The sequence below is a fragment of the Corapipo altera genome, unplaced genomic scaffold (assembly GCF_003945725.1).
Source record: "Corapipo altera isolate COAL_440 unplaced genomic scaffold, ASM394572v1 2c, whole genome shotgun sequence".
Lineage (NCBI taxonomy): Eukaryota > Metazoa > Chordata > Aves > Passeriformes > Pipridae > Corapipo > Corapipo altera.
In genome coordinates this window covers 5,247,524-5,272,922 of record NW_020884923.1, presented here as the reverse complement: position 1 = coordinate 5,272,922, position 25,399 = coordinate 5,247,524, and the positions used below count along the sequence as shown (strand labels likewise).

At 34.6% G+C, this 25,399-nt stretch overlaps 1 protein-coding gene across 11 annotated transcripts in view; it reads left to right on the top strand.

Annotated features, from left to right (window-relative positions):
* The window catches only part of CEP170 (centrosomal protein 170), a 98,569-nt gene that overhangs the window by 57,515 nt on the left and 15,655 nt on the right, over positions 1–25,399 (top strand). For 5 of the 11 annotated variants that reach the window (XM_027657317.1, XM_027657312.1, XM_027657309.1 and 2 more), the window contains 5 exons: positions 6,442–6,591; positions 12,816–12,942; positions 15,675–17,486; positions 21,738–21,788; positions 23,564–23,798. In XM_027657317.1, coding sequence (XP_027513118.1) covers positions 6,442–6,591; positions 12,816–12,942; positions 15,675–17,486; positions 21,738–21,788; positions 23,564–23,798 — 2,375 coding nt within the window. The remainder of the gene's footprint in view (positions 1–6,441; positions 6,592–12,815; positions 12,943–15,674; positions 17,487–21,737; positions 21,789–23,563; positions 23,799–25,399) is intronic. The other 6 variants (XM_027657311.1, XM_027657310.1, XM_027657313.1 and 3 more) reach the window with 5 other exon arrangements.

The following is a 25,399-nucleotide window of genomic DNA, read 5'->3' as shown; positions in this document are numbered from 1 at the left end:
TTTTCCAGTCAATCAATCAATAATCCCCTGAGTGTGGATTTTACAATTTCTTGTGGCATATTTACAATTTCTTCTTCTTTCTTCGTACACCCAAACTGTGCTCAAAATCCTGCTTGTATTTCCAAACCCATGCTTTTAGCCCTTTTTTTTTTTTTAAGTTTGTTTCTTACTGTTCTGACTGTATCAGTTCACACCTCAGTGTCTGAAAACTACTTTTGACTTCTCTGACAATCAAATGTACTCGTCGTCTTCCTTTCACCGAAAAAGTTATGAATCATAATTGCTATCATAATTCACATTCTCATTACTTTACAATGACAAATACCTTATTTCAAATTTAATCACTTGTTCCTTGTTTTATTTTACCATGATCCTTTCATTAATGCACTGTGCAGTGTAGCCCCTTGTCCATTACCTGTGCTCTGCTTTGATTTATTTTTCTTTTTTAACTGTTCATCTTTGAATTCTCTTTTGTACACTTTTTGTCCTTAGGTTTTATTCTGTTCCTTTTATACAGATTGCCTGCACTGAAAATTAATAGCATTAATATAATGTAAATCATATCTGTTTCAAATGTATGTTTCCAGATTGTGTCTGTTCTTAGGATCTGAAAGAACAGAAAAAGAATTATTGAAATAATTTTAGTTTTCAAATAACATCATTAATAAATAGGTTCCTAGTTAAAGCTCTCTGAATTGCATCTAGAATCTCATTTATTTGTTGGATTTCTCTGATTTTGTTAATATTATTAGAAATTACTGCATATCCTTCACATTAAGACTACAGCAGTAAGACTATTGGGGAAACTTTAGTAACTCAAAATTTTAAAACTAAATAGGATTCTTCAGATATGTATTTTGAATAAAATTTGTGCTACTAGTTTGTGTTCATACTTTTAGAAATGCTTTCTAATGTTTTATGTAGTCAGTATGTGTGGAGAACAGTAGACTCCCCATTCTAATATACATAATTTGCTATAAAACGGAGTGAACATATCTGTTAGAAGTCTCAAATAAGACTATTTTCTTCCCATTGATATCAGTATCTTTGGAGGAGGAACTAGATCTGTTTTCATTAAGTACTGAATAATTATAAGCCATGAAATAGTTTAAAATTAAAGTTAAGTATAAAGTCCAGGCATTATGAACTTTGAAAGGCATGTAAATGAGATACAACTGGAAAAAGTTTTCTTAGTCAAGAACTTTTTAAAAGCATATAAGGAAAACATCAAGTGGGAGTTTGGGTGTGGGGTTTTTTTTAGCTAAGCCATTGTCTTTGAGATTCAGAAAAATGGTTCTTGTTGCCATTATTTTTTTCTGAAAAAATATTTATTTCTAGAAACTATTCCATATATTGAGAGAGAAAAAAGCCCTCTGTAGTTTTAAAGTATCATCACTTTTGATAGTTAATTCTAAAATCGTTATGTTCACCTCAAGTATAGTTCATCTACACTACAAAAAGTATCAATTCAGTGGGGGGCAGGGGAATGGGGGAAGGGAGAGACAATCCCGATCACTAAAGCTAGCTTGGGTGAGAGCTGTGTTTCAGCTGTGGTGACAAGCAGGTGAGTTCTGAGTCATGATCTGTTTTCACAGAGAAGGTGTGTATGCCCTGCCAAAACAGATTACTCTGCTTTCTACAAAACTAGCCCTTGCCAAACAGGGCAAGGCATGTGCTCAGACTTGGTCCTGTAGCTCATGCTGTCTCCAAAAATACGCCAGTACTTTTTGCAATGATTGCATCTTGTTTGTGTTGGTTTACATAGGTTTTGTTAATTCTTGTTTGTGGTTCGATAAATAATTTTAAAAATTACTGACCTATAGAGATAAAGTTTTATTCTCAGAATATTGGAAAAACTATTGCTGAGATAAAGTGATGGAATTTATGAATATCCTCATTAAGGTGCAATTATTTTGCCATCAGTTATTTTTACTTTGCCTCTGTATTTTTCAGGCCGAGTTTGCATTCCAGTAACAGGATGGTGCTATAGTTTTAGCACCAGGGAGTTGCTACAGTTTTAGCCTACTGTTTTGTTCCTTTGTTTTACTGGTTGAACCACAGAATGTAGAAGGGGATCTTTGGAGGGTTTACTGTTCCCTGTTTTGAAATTGAAAAGTATCTGTCAGGAACTCCCCTTTTCCCTGCTTATTTATGATATTTGTGGCTCTCTCAAGACTGGCTCTCTGCACTAAAAGACCTCAGATGCTAAGTTATGTAAGATCACTGTTATTAAGGATCATAGAATCACATAAGCTGGAAAAGACTTTAGGAGATCTGTAGTTCAAACCCCTGCTCAAAGTAAAGTCATCTTTGAGTGACAGGTTGCCCAGGATTTATCCATTTGGGTCTTCACAGCCTACAGTGGCAAGGACTAGGCAACCTTGCTTGGCAGTCCTGTCTGAACCTTGCTTGTTTCAACTTATTCGAGTTATCCCATGTCCTCCTGCCGTGCACCACTGTGAAGAGCCTGGCTGCCATCTTGATACACTCCTCATGGGTACTGAGGGGCTGCTATTAGGGAACCCCAAAACCTTCCCTTCTCCAAACTGATTAAAGCCCAGCTTCCCCAGACACTTCCCCATGGGTAAAGGGCTCTAGTCTTGACAATGTTGGTGGTCCCTGCTGAGCTCTCCTGGTTAGACAGTGTCTCTCTTGTACTGAAGGAACCAAAATGATGCAGTCTATCACCTGTTTAATCCATTTACTTAAGAGGTCAGCTGGATTGCAGGTTAAACAAAATTGTTTTGACTACATTTCCTAGATGGGGCTTGACTTTCTACAGCAAATATTGTCATTCTCTTGCCATTCAGAATGTCCTGATTTGCTGTGGAAATTGTTCCATGCTTCATAATAATAAAATAGTCATTTTTAAATACCACCACCACAATTTATACCGTGTTTCTGACTATTCTACCATTACAAATGTGGCAGGACCCTACAGGAACCCCGTGTAATGGTGCAACTTGGTGCCATGTCTAGATTTTTCCATCAGTCCACTTACAAGGATTCTGTGCAAATTGTCATCCTTTTTTTTTGTAACTTCATGAAACTTGAGGTATTCAGGATGAAGTAATGTAATCTTCTTGCTAAAATATAATTTCATAAAAATTAATGATTGGGCAAAGCAGGGCAGAAAACTTTTAACTTTCCAGAATGATTGCTTATAGGAAGCTGTTCGTTTAGAAATATCTTTTTCTGGTAGTTTCAGTTTTAAATTACATCTATTTAAAAAAAACAAACAGCACTAATATCTGTTGGTTTGTTGGTTTTTTTAATGCTTTTAGGAATTGTTTTTTATATTTATTTATTCTTTTTTACATTACTCCTCTTTATTCTTTTTTACATTACTCCTCATTCCCAAGATTCTCTCAAAAAATGCAAGATCATGATTTTGTGAAAGTCATTATTTACAGTGATGTAAAAAGAGTGTAAAGAGTCAGGCAAGTTTTTATTTTCTATTGACAGCTGTGTGCTGGATATGTGTGATTTTCGATGGCTGGGAAAGTTCTTGAAGTTATAGATGAATGTGTAGAATCCATTTACCTCCTTTATAAAAAATAAAAAAGTCTTTCTTCTCATTTTTCAAATAGCTCAACGTGTCCATATCCGTACTGTGGAATCTGTCTTCATCTTTTTCTTCCCCAAAACACACGTAATCAAAATAATCTTATGGTTGCTTCTGTTTAAAGCTGTACCTTCTGCTTCTGACAAATAAAGGCTTTACAGAAAGAAACCTCAATTTTTTGTATAAGTAGATAAGAGATGCTTAGATGCATGTCATCAGCATTTCCTCAGGATTCTCTTGGTTTCATTAAGTTATCTCCTAGACATCCCTTAAAGGATTTTACAACTGTGAAGATATTTAATGAACAGAAACATCTGAAGAATTGGAAGCCTTGAAGAATGTATTTAGTCTTTGTAGGAAGATACAGGTGTCCTTCTGTTCAGGCTTCAAGTCACAACAGCCTGCGCACATACCTTATTGTAGCAACCCATAAAGTACAAATTGCATTTTTCTAGATGGTAGAGAGACAATTTTATCAAATACTGAACATGAGTTCTTTTATCTTTTGTATAGTTTTTGTATTTAAAGTCTTAATTGTGTGTTAGTGACAAACTTTTCAAAGGGATTTTATAAATCACAAGTCTGAAATTTGGTCTTTGGGCTATATCACACTTGTGTGAATCTTTTCTTGTGAGAAGAGGAACTTTACAGTTGTGTAGCTGTAGAACTTGGACAGGGACACGGGCATGCACATATCAGTGTTCTTAGATGTGGAATGAAATTATAGTACAAAAATACACAGTTATTGAAGATTTTTTCTCTGTCTAATAATACTGTCCCCAAATATTTTATCTTTTCTGATTAGTAGTAGTATTAGGAGGTAAATCGATTATATGGGCCTTAATGCTACCCATACTATCTTTCACAGAAAAAAAATAGGCAACATTCAGATTTGGTTTTACTGTAAGTTCAGTAATATCAGAAGAATAACCCAATTTGCTTAAACAGGAGTTCAGTATCAGAAAAGGTAAGACTGAAAGAAAGAAGCATTAGATGCTGTTATTTGTCATACAAGTAAAGAAATTTGCATTAGATGCTGTTATTTGTCATACAAGTAAAGAAATTTGCAATGGTAAATCAATGTGCTGTCAGATAATAAGAAGCAATTTACAGGCAGCAATTTGCTCCTGTAGCCCTGATTAGGTATGGAAGTGTGGAATTAATATTTTCCTTTGGGTGCTTATGCAATAAAAACAGAATTTCCTTTCATTTAAAAGAACATGTAAAACCTGTAATCAATGGAACTGTGCTACACAAAGAAAGTGTCTGCAGAATAGTGATATATTAAAAGAAAAGAGTCAATGGATGATAATTGGTTTGCATCTTCAAAAATTGCTACAACTGTGCAAATCATATCATTAAAACAAAAAATTTTCATATCACTCTTTTTTTAAAAAAAGTAAATAAACATTTTTAAATACTCTTAAGCATTTTCTGATTAAGTGTATCCAGACATAATTTTTGTATAAATTGAGAATTGGGGAGCATACCTGCATTGTAAAATGGCAGGAAAGCAGGCTTTTTTCATGAGAGCGAAATGCAAATGCATTTGAGAAAGCTTCTTCAGGTATAAATGTAGAAATACTATAGCAGAGTCTTTCTGGACAATTAGAAGAGCATAAGCAGTTGAATGGCAGGGTGCTTAATTATTATTTTTTCCTTTGTCTGCTTCTCAGAAACTAACATTATAGTTTGTGGCCATCTAGTGGTGAATCCATTTTTAAACACACTAACCTTGTTCAGAATTGTAGTAGATCAGTCCTCAAGCTTTCCTGTGCAAACATGAATTACAGAACACTTTTGGGGAAAAAATAATTCTGTACTTCTTTTTCTCTTTTGCCCTAGTAGTATTTTTTACAGGAGGATAACATCTGTGAAGATCATATCCTTCTTTCCCTCTCTTTGTCTTTCTAGAAGACAAAGCAATTTTCTATGTTAACAGTTTCTTTTTAATTTCCAATTTTAATGTGTGGGGGAGGTTCATTTTATTCTGTAAATTTTTTTTTAATGTCTAAGTCCTTGGTAGTAGAGTAGTGAATTTGTTAGGCAGAAATTTAAAAATTTTATAAATTACATGTTTCCAAGATACAAAATTCTCTGAAATACCTCTGAAGTATACATCAATTCTGAAATCATGTTCCTTAGTATCTGTAACTCACAAGAAATTTGACAGATAGTATTCTGGCTCTCCTGCTTAAGTACTTATTACTAAATTGCTGTTGTAATAACATTTTTCCTGAACAACGGTTATAAAATGTCATGGGAAAATTACTTTTGTCATAAGTGGAAGGGATTAAAATAAGCATCATTAGGAAACAGTGTAGTAAAAGAACTGTGGCAAGTCATATCTTGAACGAGATGAGTCTACATGGTTCATGAGGCCTGGTGGACTTCTAACATCTGCTAAGTCCCTAACAAATGAAAAACTGAAATTTTGTTTGTATTAGAGAAATAATAAGTATATTAGTAGCAGATGTAAACATTTGTATTTCTTGTTTTCAGTAGGTAATAGCAAAAATTTGGAAATTTTGTGGTTCCAGTATTGGGTTTTTCCTTAATTGGTAAAATGGGTTTTTTAAATGATTTTGCTTTTACCCTTTGTTTCTTTCATCAAAGTGTCATTTTTTCATATCTGACCATTCCAACTAGCAGTTCCTTGAATTTTCATGGTGTTGATATAGACTTCCACTCTTTTTTTTAATTACTGTAGATATTTCTGATATTTAATTTGTAGAATTCACCAAGATGACAGATAAGCATAATACAACAAAACCTACTTAAATTCACTCTTCAGCATGCCACCATCCATCCATTAACATTGAACATTGTATCAGGATGGTATTGGGTTAATGAATGTAATGTTGTTTCATTTTCAGGTATTTGGAGTGGATGACAGCCAGGATTATAATAGGCCTGTTATCAACGAGAACCAGAAAGATTTAGTAAAAGATTGGGCTATAAATTCTGCTACAGTAGTGCTGGAAGAAAAAAGACCACTGAGTACAACTGGATTTCTTGACACAGAGGTAGAATTTAATTTTTGACGGTCTTCTTTTTTCTTCCAATAAGAGAGAGCACTAAGAACTGACCAGTAAGTGTTAAACAGCAAACAAAATCTTGCCTGGAAAACATTGGCTCAGATCTATAAGTATTTTATTTTTCTTTGGCCTTTATTGCATTATCAAAACTTCTCCGTCAGAGAAGGCACGTTACATTGTGAAGGTGTTTTAAAATTTGCTACCTTTCCATGTGTACTAACACCAGTGTATTGGAAATGTAGCAGGAGTTTCCTTGCAACATACGTTGGCACCGTATACACTACTTGTAAATTATGCAACAGAACTGAGGAAAAGCTGATTATGTTTTATAGCCCAAAAAAAGTAATAATACTAAAATTCAGAAATAAGATGTATGCATTTAATGTGTGATACAAAGTCAGCTAAGAAAAAATGGTGGATAATACTTTTCAGATTCTTTTTCTGAAGCCAGAGGACTTCAGGTCTTTATGATCACAATTTTTCTTCAGTGAGATGCCACTCATAATAAGTCACTTATATTAGTTGCTTTAGAAGCAGTATAATTTAATCAGTTAGTGAAAGATTAAGCAGAGAAAAATGGCGCAGAATATGCACACAGGCTAGATATTAATGGTATTTCATATTGAAATCTTGGGAAACATTCTGATATCATTGTGATGGCTAAACTGTAATTTGAAATCTGTCTGGAACAGAACAGAATCACACTGGAGCAGAATTAATCTGATAACAGTAATGAAGCACATCACACTAACTTCTGCTTCCCTTGGGAGACTGTTTCTGAAGTATGATCCTATAAATTAGCAAACTTTATAATTAAGCATTTTTTTAAAATGTATCAAGAGCTGAAAGTATGACGTAGTGTGCCTGCTATGCAAATATGCTGATTTTAGTATCTACAAATCTGCTTCTCCTAGAGAAGGTGTGGTTTATCATGGTTGTATTCTAGTTACTGTGAAGTCTTGAGACACGAAGTCTAGAGGAGTGTCTTTGACTAGTTTCCCTAAGATTACTGCTTCATCAATTATTGCCATATAGCAGAGGCATATCAAGTGGAAAAATTTGCTTAACTTTGCCTTTCACCTTGCTGCTTTACACAAATCTGCAACCACATTCTTTCTCTCCTTTTTTTATGCCTTTTGCAGCATTCAGCTCTTTTGTGCCATATCAGTTTTCAGGAGTATTGATATTTTTCGACTTTTATAATTTCATAAGCAGAAGAATATGTGATATATTTTATAAACATTATACGGATTTCCAGGTGTCATATTTTGCAAATAACAGGCTTTGATTTTAGAGGACCGAGACTACTTCTGCAATCATAGGGCAGGTTTAAGAAACCTTCTGGCAACAACATACTAAAACTCACTTTGATTCAGGCTGAAATTAGAAGAATTATGCCATTTTATTACTGTGGCTGCATGAAAAGGTCTTTGTATATTACAATAGAATAGGGTATTAGCATAATTTAAAATACTATTACAAGTTATGATGATGGGGAAAAAAATGAAAATTGTTTAGTAAGTCAAGGAGGAAAACCAACATAAGCAATGTGGATATAGCAAGGATTAGCACAAGAAGAGTCAAGGACAGATGAAGGTGGAAGAAAGGCTTGTCAGAGAAAGTTAAAAATAGAAGTTGGTTGATAGATATGTAGAAGTAAAAGAGAAGCTAGTTCAAAAAATTAGAGTTGTGTTTTGTAGGGAAATAGTGGGAAAACAATCATGAGGATAACTACTGAGAGAAGATTGTTGTATCTATAGTCTTACTGCCAAAACTTCCTCTCAATTTGTTTTGTCATTAGGAAAGGAAGAGGCAAATGTGTTTGATTTGTAAAGTATGTGGGCGTCATGTTCTCATATACAAACTTTTCTGCTTGTGGATTTTGGAAGACTTATTGCACTACTGAGCTCCAGATCATAAGTTAATAAACCTAGTTGAAGATCTTGGCTAAACAGTCAGGTACGCTCAGGGTAGCTCAGTGTTCTAGTCTTGCGTCCACTCAGATTGTGGGTGGACCTTATTCCAGCTGCCCATCACAGTTATTCTTGTAGATGGTTTAGCAGAATGAGGGGAAGCCAGAACATGATTAACATAGAAAAAACAAAGAATAGAAATTTAAGAAATTTCAAGTAAGGATGATGGAAAAGATGGCCAAGGTAGGGCAGGTTCACCTAGAGTCACTTTGGGGGTTGAAAATTTATTCTGAACTTAAATAACTTTACAGAGCTTGTGAAGTATCATGAATAATATGCTTGGAAAAGACCTAGAAACTGCTTTTCTTATTAAAGAAATTCTCAACTTTTCCTTTGATATGACAATCTTTAGTACTTTGGAGTAGTGTTTGTCATAAGACTAAATAAAATGCAGACTGAATGTCATGGCACGATTGGATTGAGACTGAATACTCTGGTTCTTGCCTTTTCAATGATTAGATATAGGCAATAAAAGTACTAAATCCATCTATTTAAAATATTTAAATGTTTTTATTTTCTATATTATAAGCTGCCACTTGCCAACCAAGGTAAGTGTGATTTAACAACAAAAATTAAATAAGGTAGAGAACAAAGAGAGTATTACTGTTGTTGTTGTTATTATTATTATTTATTCTTACTATGTGAACTTGATAAATTAAAATGCTGTAGGCATTTGGGCTATCATTTATCCATCCAGCTTCATTTAATTTTCAGTGGTCAGTTGTCTAACCAGAGCTCTTAAATAATGGTTTATCAACATTGTCTTTGATGTGTTTCTGTTTTTTCTTTGGTTTGTGGTTTGTTTGGGTTTTTTTATTATTTTTTTGTAAGACCAAAGCACAGTTAGAAACCTGGTTCTTCATCTCCAGGGTCGTCAGTGCCACTGACTACAATGTTCCTGTTGCAGTTTCAAGTGCCCATTTCATGTCTTTCCCACTGAAGATAAACTAAATAGTACTGCTGACATTCTGAATATTGAATAACTTCATTCATGTAAATGTTTGCTATATTGCTTCTTAGAAGTGGGGTATTTAGAGGCTGTATTTCCTTTTCATTTGTTGTCTCTAATTACACTGATTTCCTGTCCTTCTAAAGAGCAAACCATTCAGTTTGAAGTTTGATACTTGCTTTTTTGTTTGAACTTAGATGCTGTACTGAGATGTAGGATGATGTGTCATCAATAGCATATGACTGTGAAAAGGCAAATAGGACCTTTGGATGCTTGGGAAATGTATTAATACAAAAGGGCAGTATTACTGCTATGGCGAAGCTTCTTCTGTAATAATAGCACTGGAATTGTTACTATTCTTGGTTGAGAACAGCGAATACAAGTCTAGAGAAGGAACAAAGAAGTCTACTCAGATTATTAAGGGAATGGAGCTTTACCTTACAAGAACAGATGAATGCTGTTCATTTAGTCTAGCAAAGTAGTAGCTGAGATGGGTACTGGGGTTTGATGTATAAATGGAGTAAATGTAACAGAAGGAGATAGAACCGTTTGAGATAGGTGTCAGTGTTGTTCCAGGAACAAATTGAAGACACTGGCTTTAAATAAAGCATGTACGAAAATTTTTAAAAAGATCATCACCCCTGGAGGAATATAGTTCTGGAGGAGGTGGAGTGGGGAGGGACTAAAAGAACTGCTTGCAAGACAGCACTTCAGTTTTTGGAAAGGTGACATAATACAATTCTTACAACTTGAACTGACTGGAGTTATGTATCTGAAAAGACATCTTTACATCTTTTTTTTTTAAAATTTAATTAATTTCAGCTAGTTGAAATTTATTTTTAAAAGAATATTATTCTACTCTGAAATGCCAAGTATTAGAGATGCTTCCAGGTATAATGTGTGTGCTGTGGATTTTTTTCAGGTGTGGAGCCTGAAACCCTAAGTCTTCAGGCTGAATAATCAGTCCACAGAAATCCATCAGTACATTTTCTAAAGATTTATTACTCCTGTTGATTTTGTGTGTGCAATAAGCATAAAGGAAAGCAGATTTAACCTGAAGTTAAAAGGGTGGTAGCTGATATGTAAACTCAGCTTTTCTGAAAGACAAGGAAATTCTTTTTGTTACTGAAGAGAAGATTTCAAGGAATGCTTACTTGAGAACCTGTAAGATGCAAATTAATATGGATTATAGGAAGAGCATTAGGATAACTATATGTGACTTTTTAGATGTGTGTTTTATAAACCACACTTTTTCAATGTGCTTAAACTACTATCAGAAGAAACGGCTTTTCATAGCTTTGTTGGTTTTGCTTGTATATGTGGAGAGTTAGCAAAGCACACATTTACATTCCTGTAATGTAGAAACCATTTTGGGCAGTGTAATTACATTCAGAGAAAACTAATTTATCATGTTGCTTTACTACAGTTAGTCTGTGAAGCCTTTAATATGTTTCCCCATTTTGTAGTAGAATTCAGATTTCTGACACATCTATCTCTGAAATTGGTTAGGTGGTACAGAAGGAACTAGTTGGAGTTTTCTATGCCAAAGACAGTTGGGATGTCTATTATGTTTGGATTTGGCTGTAGTTAATTGTTTTATTAAAGATGGAAGTTCAGTAGTACCAACAGGAAATAGAGAAAAGAAAGTTTAGAGATAAGAAAGAAAAATCAGGATTCAGTAGTAGTTGTCAGTGCATAAATGCTGCATGCACAGGGTTTTTCTAGTGTTCTTCCTGGCACCCTTTTCCTTGCATTGTGTTCAGGAATGCCCATAAATAACAAACATTGAATTGCCTTCCTTTGCTTTTATTAGACTTGAATTTTGTAACATTTTGATTCTAAAAAATTAATTCAAAACGTGGAAATTTGTATAATAGTTCAAACAAATAACTTGGTGCATCTCTGATTTACTACATTCATAATATTGTGGAAGAGATTCATGATGTTGCACTTGTTTGCATTAATCAGGAGTAATTCAAGATCCTAAATTCAAGTTTTTCAAAAGTCTAAGTAACTTTTAATTTGGAAGAAGTTATTATGCACTAGGTGACATTGTTCACCATTCCATTTCTGCTAAATAAATTTTATAAAATATATAGAGTTTGTTCCTGGTCAAAGACCCAGAGCAGGCAAGGCGTTAGGCAAAAATCAACGTTTTGAATAGAAGTGTGAAGATTTGAAGAGGCAGCAGAGCTCCAGCTGACCTTTGGAACAACTCCTACAAGTGTCTTTATTAAGCAAGTTACTCGTATCTCCACAGCTTTCCCATCTCTTTTATTGCTCATTTGACTTGCTGATGGTTATGTAACTCCTTTGGAACTATAGGCAGTGATTTCTGTCATTTTCAGTACTTTTGTCTTTTGAGTACAATAAATTAGACTATCTAAATTTCTATAAAGCCTTTGATAGTGTACAGCCCGCGTGTGTGCGCAGATATATATGCATTGGCAGTTACCAGATGTCTTTATTTGGAGATATAAGCAAGAGAGACTAATATATTTGATAACACAGTAATGTTACATTATATTTAGAAAATCAGTTTTTGAAAAAAAATTATATAAGAACACAAGAAGATGGTTTAATTTTATACTTGTTTACATTTTAAAAATTTTCAAGGTTTCAAAAGCCTTACCATCAAGAAAGTAAATTAATTTTCTTTCTAGTTTAGCTGCAAAAAAAATTATCAGATACTGATGACAGTGACTTCACTGTTACCCAGTAGGATGGTTTAAATCTAGTCTTTGCTTCTTTTTTTGTTTAGACCAAACAAATAATCTGAGCTTCCTTTCCTTTCCTTCATAAGTTACCTTACTCTTTTAGTCCTTAAGGTAGTCTTTCTATAATGAAGTAAATACAATATTTCATCTGGACAGGAGGGTCTTCTAAACTGGTAAAATGTCACTTTCTTGTCTTCCTGAAGCACATTTTTAATTATTTAATGCAACCCCACACCCCATGTTTTTTTCCTGCACTTCTGAGCTGAGGACTGAAATAACCTGATCTTAGAACTAGCGAATGTTCTGATATATTTTGTATAGGTTCTGATGTTTAAAAGTTCACTGCACTAGGAACTGTTGTTTATTTGGTACTGATTCTGCAGCTATATAGGTTTTGTTTGTTTGTTTGCCGTTCTAGAGCTAGGAACTCTAAAATTTATTGAGGTAAACTATTTTTTTTCAACTTCCTCCAGGAAAATAGTGTCTGACATATTTATTCAGGAAAAACCTGGAAAAATGGCATGCTTTTTATCAAACAGTTGTAATTTTTGTCTGGTTTTTTTTCTTCCTTAGGAAGGTTCTGCTAATCCTGGAGGTAAACGTTGGGTATCGCAGTGGGCCAGTTTGGCTGCTAATCACACACGTCATGATGAAGATGACATGAGATTGGAGTCATCTGTGCCTGCTCCATTAGAAAATGGTATTAAAAACTGTTCTTGTTGTCGTATTTCTGCTGAAGAAACCTAAGAAAGGGAGAAAAAAATGATTATGTACACTACTTAAGCAGCTTTCTTACTCTTAATACCTCATCTTCACCTGAAGTTCTTAGCAGAAACAGTGTAAAAACAAGCTCAGCGGTAGTGTTGTCTGGCATGGCAGATGAGTGCCAGGATTACACTGAATGTTACTGAAAAAGGAAAGTTAAAAACTGTTTAATATTAGAGAAACTTTCACTTGACTGCAGTTTGGGTTGGTCTGCATAGTATGTTTTTTTCTTTACATCTTTCTTGGTACTGGCCCCAAATTATACTTTAGTATAATGACTATTAAACAATTCAATATGAGAGACCAGTATTCAGCTGAAGCATAGTATCCTTCCTTACCTTGGAAGTACAGAAAACCTTCTATGTTTCTTGAAAATGTCAGAAACCTTAGCAATGAACAACTTTATCTCCCTTTCTTGTAGAGCCAGATGTTCAGGCTATGTCTCTCCATAGTTTACCTATTGACATTTCTGATTTTTAAGCAGTTTGGTTTTTAACATCTACACTCTTGACTACAAAGGAGTTGCTTACCTTACTTTACTTCTCTGCTTTTTTCTTCCTCCCAACTTCACTTTAGAGGTTATGATCATCTTTGGGAGAAGTTTTGCAAAGAAGTTCTGCTTTGGATGTTGCATAATGCAAGCCTCTGTGTCAATGCATGAAAGAATTCTTACTAGTAACTGCTGCTTGTATCGTAGCTTTTCCTCCCCTCAGAACCGTTGAATTTTGCCTAGGATAGTGAAAGTCAAAGGAGATGGAAAGGGGAAAAATTAAATTATCTGATATACATAGAATAATGGAAATCAAGAGCAAATTTTGCACTGTTCGGGAGGATTGGATGTACATACAGGGCACATAAAATCATAGCTATTGAGACTGATCCTTTGGGTGGTAATTGGGGGCTTTGGTGGTCTTTTGTTTTCCATATTGTTTTAAATTGTCACTTTCAGATGGGACACTAACTAGGATCTTCTTTGGAGAGATGAGGGCTTCTTTTACCATTATAAGAACTTTATGACGTAAAGTGAAGCAACTACTGTGTAGCACGTACACATGCTGCAAAAATTCTAAAATATTTAAGGAGAGATAAAGAAAGCATTCAAGCACCAAAGGTGTAACAAAAGTAAAATTGTTATATGTCAGAAGACCACTTCACAAAATGTCTTCTTGACTTAGATGCCTGTATCTTCTTTAGAAACCTTAGTAGCCAAATACAACACTGAACAACCCCACACATTTTTTTTACTAAAGGCTGTTTGAAATTCACCAAGAAGCAAGTTATGTACCTATATGTATATATAAAATATTTGATCAGATGGGTATGTCTGAGAGAAGTCAATCTTCACAGATAGCAATCATATTGATTTTCATTGAACTTTCACTTTTTTCATAATTTTCAAGAAAAAAACAGTCCAGACATAAGAAAACCTTGCTTAGATTTCAGAAATACCTCCTTCTTCTCAAAATCAATATCCTAACATGGATTATAGAAAAAAATGTGTGAGTCATTTCGCATTCTTCATCAAAGGTGTGACACTGTGCAAAGAGAAAAAATAGATTGAAGAACACAGATAGAAAGTAGCAGCTCTACATACAGTATGATTTTTGATATTCAGTTAATTGCTTGGAGAATTCCAGAGAGGGAAGCCCTATACTCCAGTTTATATTCCTGGAACATCCAGTATTGGTGGCAAGCCGTGAGAGGAAGATCCCAACAGAATATGCGGAGCAGTTGTTCATAGATCTCTCCTGGCAAAAAGTGAATTGACAGATGTGTGTTTATAAGTGTGTGACATTATATTGCTACAGCTGGCAAATTAACTGCAAAAAGAATTTTTTCTATCCAAGTATTCAAAGTAAGAGCAATTCATAGAGAAATTTATATTATCTTTGATTGTTTCTGACAGCACAACTGCTGTGTTTGTTAAATGAGCAAGGAGGGCACAGTCATCTGCAGAAAAATAGTTTGGTTACTAAAACAGGGTTATTCAGCATCAGTGAAAGTTCTTTAGCGGTAGTATTACATTCTTTTGATACTTTTTATACATTTTCCATATATTTCTATACTAAAGTGTCTTGTTTGGGTTAAAAGCATTTTTTTTTCTCTCTCAACCAGAGTAAGTTCTTTGTTCGTGAGTAGGGCTTTTCAATAGTGCTGAGTATCTCCAGCACTGCAGCCTCTTGCCTGAGGGGAGGTCTCGAAGGGAGAGAATGTAGTCTCTCCATGAGACAAGACTGTAAACTGTAGAACAGGCAAGTAGGGAGGAAGAAGGAGGTTCTTAACTCTTTTTTGCTAGATTTGAAGGTGTTTCCTAGATTTGGTCCTGAAGGGGTTTAGGAATGTAAGACTCGCTTTCTACTTCCTCTTGTAATGGTATGCTGATGTAACAGTGATTTCTTATGTACCTATTTTAACCTACTGTCAGATCATAAAAACTTAGTTTGTATGTATGATCCTAGTTTACACAGCTGGCTAAAAGAGTTTGTTAAATGTTTTCAAACCTGTGTTTGTCTAAGTATAATTAATCCTGCCATAGAACAGCAGGGTAGACTGGTGACTTTTTTCAGTTCTATGTTGTTGCATTAGTCTTACACAGTCTTAAAAAATTAATCTATTTACCTTACTGTTGAATGTCCTATCAGATATTTTTTTCTCTTTCATTTTTAGACACAGACATCAGTGAGTCTGGTATTTCTGTTAGAAGTGCTGGTTCAGCTGCTTCTATGACCAGCCAAGGTGAGCGAAAGAGGAGGACACTTCCGCAGCTTCCCAAAGAGGAGAAAGTGAATGAAAACTCAAAAGCAAAAGCTACATCTCATCAGAGGTCAGAAATAGGTGAAAAGCAAGACACTGAACTTCAGGAGAAAGAAACTCCGGGTCATGCCTCAGATGCAAAGTCAACCAGAACAATGAATGGTCTTTCACCCAGAGCTAATGGAGACAAAGTTTTTTCTTTCCCCAGCTCTTCCAGTAAAGAGAGAGTTGAAATTGGCAGAGAAACTTCTGTGGTGAAACAAGCTTTAGCAAAAATTCAACAACAAGAAAGAAAGGAGCAAGGGCATTGGACACCCACAAAATTATCCTCTACAAAATCTGCTGCAAATCAGGTTGAGAAAGGTAGGGAGGAGACTGTTACGTCACCTAAAACTTTGGATAATCAAGACAATCCTCCTGGACATGTTACAGATAAAGCAGAAATTAAATTGGCACAGGTTGAGGGCAGAAGAAGAAAAAATGAGGAAATTATTAGAGGACACAGCCCTAAAACACCTGGAGGAGAAAAAAAGGAATCTTCAAAACCATTAGTGAGACAAGGTAGCTTTACAATAGATAAGCCTAGCACAAATATACCTATAGAACTTATTCCTCACATTAATAAGCAAAGTGGATCTGCTGCCCCTTTAGTATCTGCAAACAGGATACGTGACAGAAGTGATTCAATGGACACTGATTCCAGTCTAGATACAACACTCATTTTAAAAGACACAGAAGCTGTGATGGCTTTCCTTGAAGCTAAATTGCGTGAAGAAAATAAAACTGATGAAGGTCCTGACACTCCTAGTTATAACAGAGATAATTCCATATCACCAGAATCAGATGTCGATACAGCCAGCACAATCAGTCTCGTTACTGGTGACACTGAAAGAAAATCCACGCAGAAGCGGAAGAGCTTTACAACCTTATATAAAGATAGATGTTCCACTGGTTCCCCTTCAAAGGATGTTTTAAAATCTTCTACAGCAAGTGCCAGGGAAAAGATGGAAAAGAAAACTAAAAGTCGATCTTCAGATGGTGGGTCTAGAGCTGATGCTCGCAAAACTGTGCAATCCAGTGGAAGAATGAGACAACCATCGGTAGATTTAACAGATGATGACCAAACATCTAGTGTACCTCATTCTGCCATTTCTGATATCTTATCATCTGACCAGGAAACCTACTCTGGCAAATCACATGGAAGAGTTCCTTTTGCCTCAGCAGATGAACTTTTACATTCCAAGATGGAAGGAAAGTCAACTAAGTCAAAAACCTCTCCTGTTGCACTTGGTCAGTCTAGTAAATCTACCACTCTTCCAAGACCTCGTCCCACAAGGACTTCTCTCTTGCGCAGAGCACGGCTTGGTGAAGTCTCAGATAGCGAGCTTGCTGATGCCGATAAGGCTTCAGTGGCTTCCGAAGTGTCCACTACAAGTTCTACGTCAAAACCTCCATCAGGGAGGAGAAATATTTCCAGAATAGACTTACTTGCTCAACCTCGCAGAAATCGACTTGGCTCTTTATCAGCACGTAGTGATTCTGAAGCAACGATAACTAGAAGCACTGCCTCATCTCGTACCCCAGAAGCTATTATCAGAAGTGGTTCAAGGTTGCTAGCAGGAGGAGATGGCGGTAAAGTTTCTGCTAGAACTCGAGCCAATAGCATTTCTCGACTTTCAGATTCAAAATCCAAATCCTTGGCTTCAGCACATAATTCTCCCTCAGGTATGTGAGATTATTTGAAATAATTTTATACAATACTAGATGTTTTTAGTATGTGGATTTAAAAAAAATGATTTAAGAAAGAGTTCTTATGAAACATTTGTTGAGTTTTAGTTGATGCACTCTTTGGAGTAAGAGGCTTCTTTTTCAGGGCTTGGGGAGGTTTCTCACTGAAAATCATAAAGACAAGAAATTTTAATCTTTTAAGTCTTTGGATATTTTTCATCTTGAAACCAGTTAATGCATTGGGGCAGTCAGATGTGTCGGTACTGATTTGCTTTACTGCAAAAACGGAGCAGAGATCTCTTTGCTCAAGTCATAGTAGTAGATACTCAAAAGGTCAGAAGCACTATTTACTACCTAGAAGATATAGTACTTATTTGTAAGGTAGGCTTGTAAATATGCAATCAGAACTACGAAAGTGAGATTTTTTTTAAGAATAATAACAATGAAGGAACTAGTTGAAAAAATTATGCACTACCTAACTAAATATCATAAAGCTAAGTAATTTCTTTTGAAATGTTTGCCTTACCTTGGATTATTTCCCATTCTGTGTTCTAAATCATGGCAATTTATGATTTTATCATGATTTCCAAATCATATTGGTCTTCTTTGGTGTGGTGGTTCCTTTACTATAATGTTACCTTATGTGTGGAAGGAAAAATCTGTACAATCAATGAATTTTAACCTGCTGTTCTGTTAGAAGTCAACACTCTTAAGTGGAAGCAGTGTAAAAAGCTGGTAGGTTTTTTCAGCAGCAATATTAAATCAACCAAAATTGAAATGTGGTAATTATAAATAAGTGAACTTTAACGTGGAGTGAATATCTAAAATAGTTGTCTACTTGCTTTTAGAACTGTCACAGTACCAGCTTTACTGTATTTGCAGCCAATCCACAGTCTAAGAAAGAACAGAATAAATGGAGTAGCTTCCAGTGCTTTGTGTTGATACTGAGATTTTATAGTCTCTTTTCCTGCATCCCATTGAGAGTTGATATAAACAACTGTAATACTAAATTCCCACACTTCTGCTGTCCTGTTGTTGCTGGTATATCACAAATGGACCTTGTTAGGATTCTTAGCAGTGTGTATTCCCCAGGCAGGTATCTTTTTGCTGTGTCATTTATTAGCTGAATAGAAATTTCTGCTGAGATACAAATGAGGTGTTTGCTGAACTGTAAAGCTGAATCTGTTTGCTACTATGACAGGTGTCTAGAAAGGTACAAAAAAGAAAGGTTAAACTTCAAAGAAAAACTTGGTCTTTCCTTGTAAGATATAATTGGAAAAGTAGCATATTTTCAATTTTAATTGAAGTTTTGAATTTATATGTGCAGCCTGAAAGGTGGCAATGTTAGGTCAGGGAAGAGTGTCAGTTAAGACTTCTATATGTTTACTTTAATACTTAATACTTGTTCACATTGTGATTTTGCTGATTTTTGAAAAGGTAAAGCCTGGATGTTGTCAATTCACTGCTTCTTTTGGTTTTTCACAAAACTGTATATAGATTTTGAGTTTTGTGTCCGTGTGAAGTCTTGCCAACTTCCTAAACTTTTTAAAGGTTGCTGCATTGAAGTGGTTTACTGCTTCTTTTAAGGGGAGTGGGTGTATCTTCCTCTTCCCAGTATACTAGTCTATCACAGTCATCTTTGCTTAATGTTCATTTCATTTGCTTGCATTACACACTCAAAGTTTACTGTAACTTGTATACAATACTCTGTTTTCAAGAAAGAAAAGATACCATCCTCTCATGAGCTACCCCAACATAATAAGCTAGGTATTTTAAAAAACCTGTTGTTAGAAAAATCTACAGTAGGAATAACTTCTGTCATAAAAAAATTTATCAGGTAATATATATTAAGATCAGGGAGAAGCTTATCAATGTAAAGACCAAAATAAGCCATTAATAAAGCAGTCAGATACTTTTGAAAGAAAATCATAGCTTAACAAATCAATCAAGTCTTGTTACTATGTAAGTAAAAACTATTATTACTACTGTTTAGGATTAAGAGTTCTGGATTTTGTCTGCATCAGTAACCTTATTGTGTAATTTTTTTTACTGGTTTATTTAGATTATACTGAAAATCTGAATTACTTTGAATGTGGTGTAATCTTCTAGTGTATAGAGGAGTATATATATATATACATCACCTATGATATATTGACCACTACTTAGAATGTCTGCATTTTCCCGTTAATTATATGATGCTAATAACTACCAATGCATCTAGTTATTGATGGTATTATTTATAATTTTAACCTTAGATTAACGTATTCAAATCATCTTTGGGTAGAATGTGTTACTTGTATGAAATATATAAAAGTAGAACACAGCAGAACCTTTTCGATCCAAATTATTTAATTCCTGAATTTAATTTTATTTCTAGAAAAGTCCAGTTTTGGAAAGTACCAATGAAGTGCTTGACAAAAGTGCCTCAACTGTTTAAATGTGTTTTACTTGAGGCACATTTAATGGAGGCATTACAGGGATATATTTTCTTCTCTCCCTGGACATAGAAAGACTGGAAAATGAATGATTGGTACCAAATAAGGTTTAGAGTTTTGTTTCTTTTACCAGAAGACTGGTTGCTATCAAGGTGTTAAGTATGTTTCTTCTGGGTTATCTCATCAGAGGTCAGCTAACAGTATTACCACATTGCAGATCACTGAACACTGATCCCTTCTTAAATCCAACCTAAAAAGAGAAAGTTATTTCTACACTTCCCAAGTCAATATTCAGACATACATGCCTGTAAATAGAGGGCAAGAAAAACATATATTCACTGGGCGTTTTTTTATTGTCTTGTACTTCATATGGATGAATTGCAACATAATAGCATTAAAATTGTCAGAGCTGTCAACAAGTCTGTAATTTCAAAAATCTGATTTGATACAGTGAAGTATTGATTACTTTTATATGAAAGGACAAACATGTAAATGGAACATCTTGGATGAGAATTGCCAGCACTAAAGTAATTACCAGGGTGTTTCTGTGGTGGGAGGCTTGATAGCTAACAATACTGGGAAGACACGGGAAGCAGAATTAGTAATTTTGTACCACAAGCAATGAAAGGTCTGATCAAACAGTAGAGTTTGATCAATAAAAACAGAGAAGACCAAAGACCTATTTTCACAACAATGAAGAAAAATTGAAGATGGTGTTACAGAAGGAGCTATGTACTAGGATAACAAACAGCAGGATCAGACCTAGTGCAAAACTGATAAGCTGCACTGTCAAATGAAACATCAAGTAAGAACAGAGACACCTTGAGCAACTAGGTGTGTTTTAGCAGCTCTGCTGGCTTGCTGACCTGACTGTGATTGCAAATGGCTGGTAGATAGGTTGATCAAAGCTGTTGAGATAACTGGGGGGGGAAAAAAAAAAAGGTTTGGTAATGGAGAGAAAACACTTATTAAGCACATTTTAGTATTATTGCACTACTGAGCACCAAATTTCAGGATCTTTGAAATGGATAAACTTTGAGAAGGCAATGTGCCAATGAGAGTAGAATATATTTTAAGGAACATGTTCAATCAAGTTTATCCTCAGATCTTAAAAGTGAGAGTATGGTGTCCAAATCACCAAACTTGTCAGCTTAATGTGTTGTCAGGACATTCTACCCCTCACAGTGTAGTCACTAAATTAGGTTCGTATGCTGATTATTTTAGCCAGGGTTTTGAAGGATTTTCTAGTTAGTGGTACTGATATTCACAGTCTTTGGTGTCTGAGATATGCAATTGCACAATAACTTTCAGAATGTACATAAACTACAATGACCTTTCGGGGCTGCATAATTTATAGATAGTGTTAAAAGCATATATTTGCAAATGCATAGCTACCTTACTGGGAAAAGTGCTTGGATATTGCTTGTTATGAATTATACAACCTTGAAATTTTTACTGCTAGGCCTACAATAACTTTTTCTTCATAATAAGGAGAAACCCATTGATAATACCCGTTGATGATTTGAAAACCAACATTTTAAGGCCTTAAAATTTATTGGTCTTGAAAATGGAGAGGGTTTTTATGATACTATGTACACAATTGTTATGGATGCCATTTCAGTTAGTATCTCTGAAATGTTTAAGCCTTTACAAAAGTCTTTATTTTTATTGAATGCATAATCTTTTCCTAAAAAAGTGTGGGTGGAAAAGAGGACCTAAGACTAATTTCATCAATATATTTTATTTAAGCAAATGCTTCTAACCTGAATGTTTTAAAACTAATTAACATGATAAAACACTATTTTGTACACAGAGAAATCCAAGCTTCTCCCAGACCCAGATCCTGATGTTGAAACTTACAGTGGTAGAGTACTAGAAATCAAATCTGTTTCTGATATTTCACTTCTCATTCAATTTTTTAGTTTTTAAATATACTATTACATATGCTCATTGTACAGTGCTGAGTTGCTGGACTAGCTCACTTGAGAGATTTTAAGATAAATTTTATATTTATTTTGATATATATAATCTGGACAAAAAATTTAAACAAAAATGGATGATGAAATGTGGGCCCAACTCATAGAGTTCTTTGGACTTTGGTCACACATTGCTTGCATGCTATTGGTGGGGAAATGTGCTTTTTCTGCTTATATTTACTTCCCTAAGATCAAACAACTTCGAAACCTCTAAAAAGAGATCAGTAAATGATTGGAGAGACATTTTTACTTGCTTCAATAAAATTAGAATATTTTTTTAAAAAGTACAACTGGACATGATTTGAAGCCCACATTTAAACCTAAAAAAAAATTACACAAGCACATTTTTATTTCCAGCAGTTAAAAATGCATTCTTTATATGAGGGAAGAGATGTAAGCTTATACACCGATGTTATATTCTACATACTGTAATCTGCATTACACAGATCTTTTCTCAAGTAAAAATTACTTTCATTATTTGTTACTTAAATTCATATTTATGTATACTTCCTTTATAATATTTTTTTAGATGTTTCGGGAGAAATCAGTATTATTTCTTTTATTTTGTAATAGTAAAAACAATATATGTCATTTGCATGTATTATTTTTAAATTACCAAGAGGTGATCAGACATTTTTTTAATTTTCTACAATACTTCTAGAGCCTCATGAATGTCAGTGAGTTTGGGGGATTAAATCCTCTGCAATAATTTAGAAGATTGTGATGATGAGGATTCCTTTGCGCTTAATGCTATCTCATCCTGCAGGGAATGTTTGAGGACAGCATATCTGAAATGCATTTTCTTAGCTTCAGTAATTCATAGGGGGACGAAAGCTTCTGGCTTAATTTCAGTTCTCCTGTACTTCCGGTTGTCTTCAGCAGCACAGCTGTATAATGCTTTTATGTGCTAAATGTAGAAGTCTATAGGGAGTTGCTTAAAAAGGGAACAATCGTCAGATTGGAAAAGAAAAAAAAACAGAAAAAATCTTGAAAAATAATTCTAGGATGTGACTTGCAGAATAGGTATTTTCATTTGGAAAATGAACTTTTCAATAAAGGAAACTTTTTTCTCTGAGTCTTCCTTTTTTATAGATGTGCAACTGATTTTTTTAACACAATATTAATTTTACATATTTCCATACTAAACACATAATCATAGAATCATTAAGGTTGGAAAAGACCTTATCACCATCTGTGAGTTTTATGCTTTCCTTATGTAAGCATGCGTCCCAGTCTTGGTGCCAGCTCCATCCTTCCTTCATGTCTCTTCATTTTTTTTTTTGTGTATCACATACACCTGGAATGAAATTTGGGAAAAAATCTGCAGAAAAAGTGCAATCTGACTATATACTTTAATGTTAATGAATTGGGCCCTTGTTTTGTAATAGTTTGCTTGAGCTCATATACAATTACTGACTTTTACATCTTACTTTACTCATCATTATACAAAGAGCATCAGTTTTGTGTTTTTATTAATCAGTATTTATTATTTAACACAAATTTTGTAGCTTGCTTTTTAAGATGTAGTAAATAAACCTTTTGTGAGGTATTTGGGGATTGATAATGAATAGTTGTGTATTTTTGTGATGTTACTGAAATAATACTGTTTTTTTCTTATTTAAGATGCAATAATATTTCTTTTTTAACAATTAAACTAATTTAGTAAGTGCAAGATGGAGGCGCTTTCCTACAGATTATGCTTCCACCTCAGAAGATGAATTCGGATCAAACCGTAATTCCCCTAAACATACCCGTCTACGTACCTCTCCAGCCCTGAAAACCACACGACTGCAGAGCTCTGGGACAGCAGCTCAAAGTAGCAATACATTCAAGCACAGAATAAAGGAACAGGAAGACTACATTCGTGACTGGACAGCTCACCGAGAAGAGATAGCAAGGTTGGTTTTAAAGGCGTGCCTCTAAAATAACAAAGAATTTTACCTGACCAGTTATGCAGGTGCATATAAAGGAGAGCTGAGCTAATGAATTTTCTATATCACTCTACTTACTGCTTTCACTCACTAACTGAATGAGTAATTTAAAATTCTTCTTATGAGAGACTGGCAGACAGAACACTCATGTTACCAGCACATTTCTTTTTAATGGAAAATTATAGTAATTTCTGACTTAGGATAGCCCAGTCCCAGAAGATGAACTTTCAGTTGCATTAGTTGGACTTGCAGAGGTACTTAGTGTATTTCCTGAAGCTGAAGTATATGTGATTTTGTACTACCTTTACATTCATATTGAGGTAAAATTTCAGATCAATGCACAAGTGACAGAGAGAGAAAAAAAGTGATTTTGGCAATGTAAAAGACCATTTTCTCATTTTAATTTTTGATTTATCTAGATATTATTTCATGTTAGATACTTTCTGATATAAGTCGTGTATTCATCAAAAAGTAATATTTTTTTGTTGCAAGTATCTGAGATTAGTATATTAATTCCTCTGTTATTGCTAATATCAACTCTGCTTCAGCTGAACCAAGGAACAGGTAGTTCTACATTCTGGTAACCAGTTATTCCCATATCATGCAACACTCGTGCAGTGAAAACTTCTGATGACTTGCACAAAATAAATAAAACTAAATAAGTATACAAATGTTATTTAATACTTTGATGTCAGTGTTCAGGTTACGAAGCTTTTCAAAAAACCTAATTTGGAAGCCTAAACAGGAAAAGTGTTTTCCTTTTAAGATTATTCTTAATACTGTGGAGTATTTTCTTAATACCATGGAGGTGTTTTGTTTGGTATGATTAATTATTTTTTGTTTCCTCTTCTTGGTAATATTTTTCAGCATTTGTTTTTCTAGTGTGATCTGTGCAAAGGGAAGATATAGAGGCCCAGAGAGGCACACAAAAGATACCTAAGGAAGTTTCATAGTATCTAGATAAATCATGAAATACACATCTTCAAAATCATCTTCCTAAAACATCTCTTTCTTTTTAGTAATCTAAAGTTAGAGATTATTATAGGGAGGACTGTGTGTATGTGGGGAAAAACAATTGATAGCCATAGCGTATTACTTCCTCCTTATAAGAAGTACTGATTAACCTCTACTTCAGTGAAACTTCTTGGTAGGTTTTGCTTATCTGGGAGAGATTGACACTAGAAGTAGTTGATGATTCGGTCTAAACTCACTTGATAGTTAGGTTTGCAGGGCTTTTTTTTCCCTTGGGATTCTTACCATTTTCTGCATTGATATACTGGTTTTAAATTTGTTTTGAAGGCTGTGTACCTTTTGTTACCCTGCCTCTTCAGCTTTATTTTCAGTGGAAGTAGTGAGAGACTCAAATGAGTATTGCCAAATTTATACAGAAATTTCACACAAACTGCTTTAAATAAGCTTATTTAATGTTAAGAAAACTAGCAATCATCATTTGAGAAATTCCAGATTAGTCATCTATCATCACTGATTCCAGTACCAGTTTTCTTGGTTAGCCTCTGCTGACCCCCACTGCTGTAGGTCACTAGTTGATCTTTTCCGTGCCTCCATAT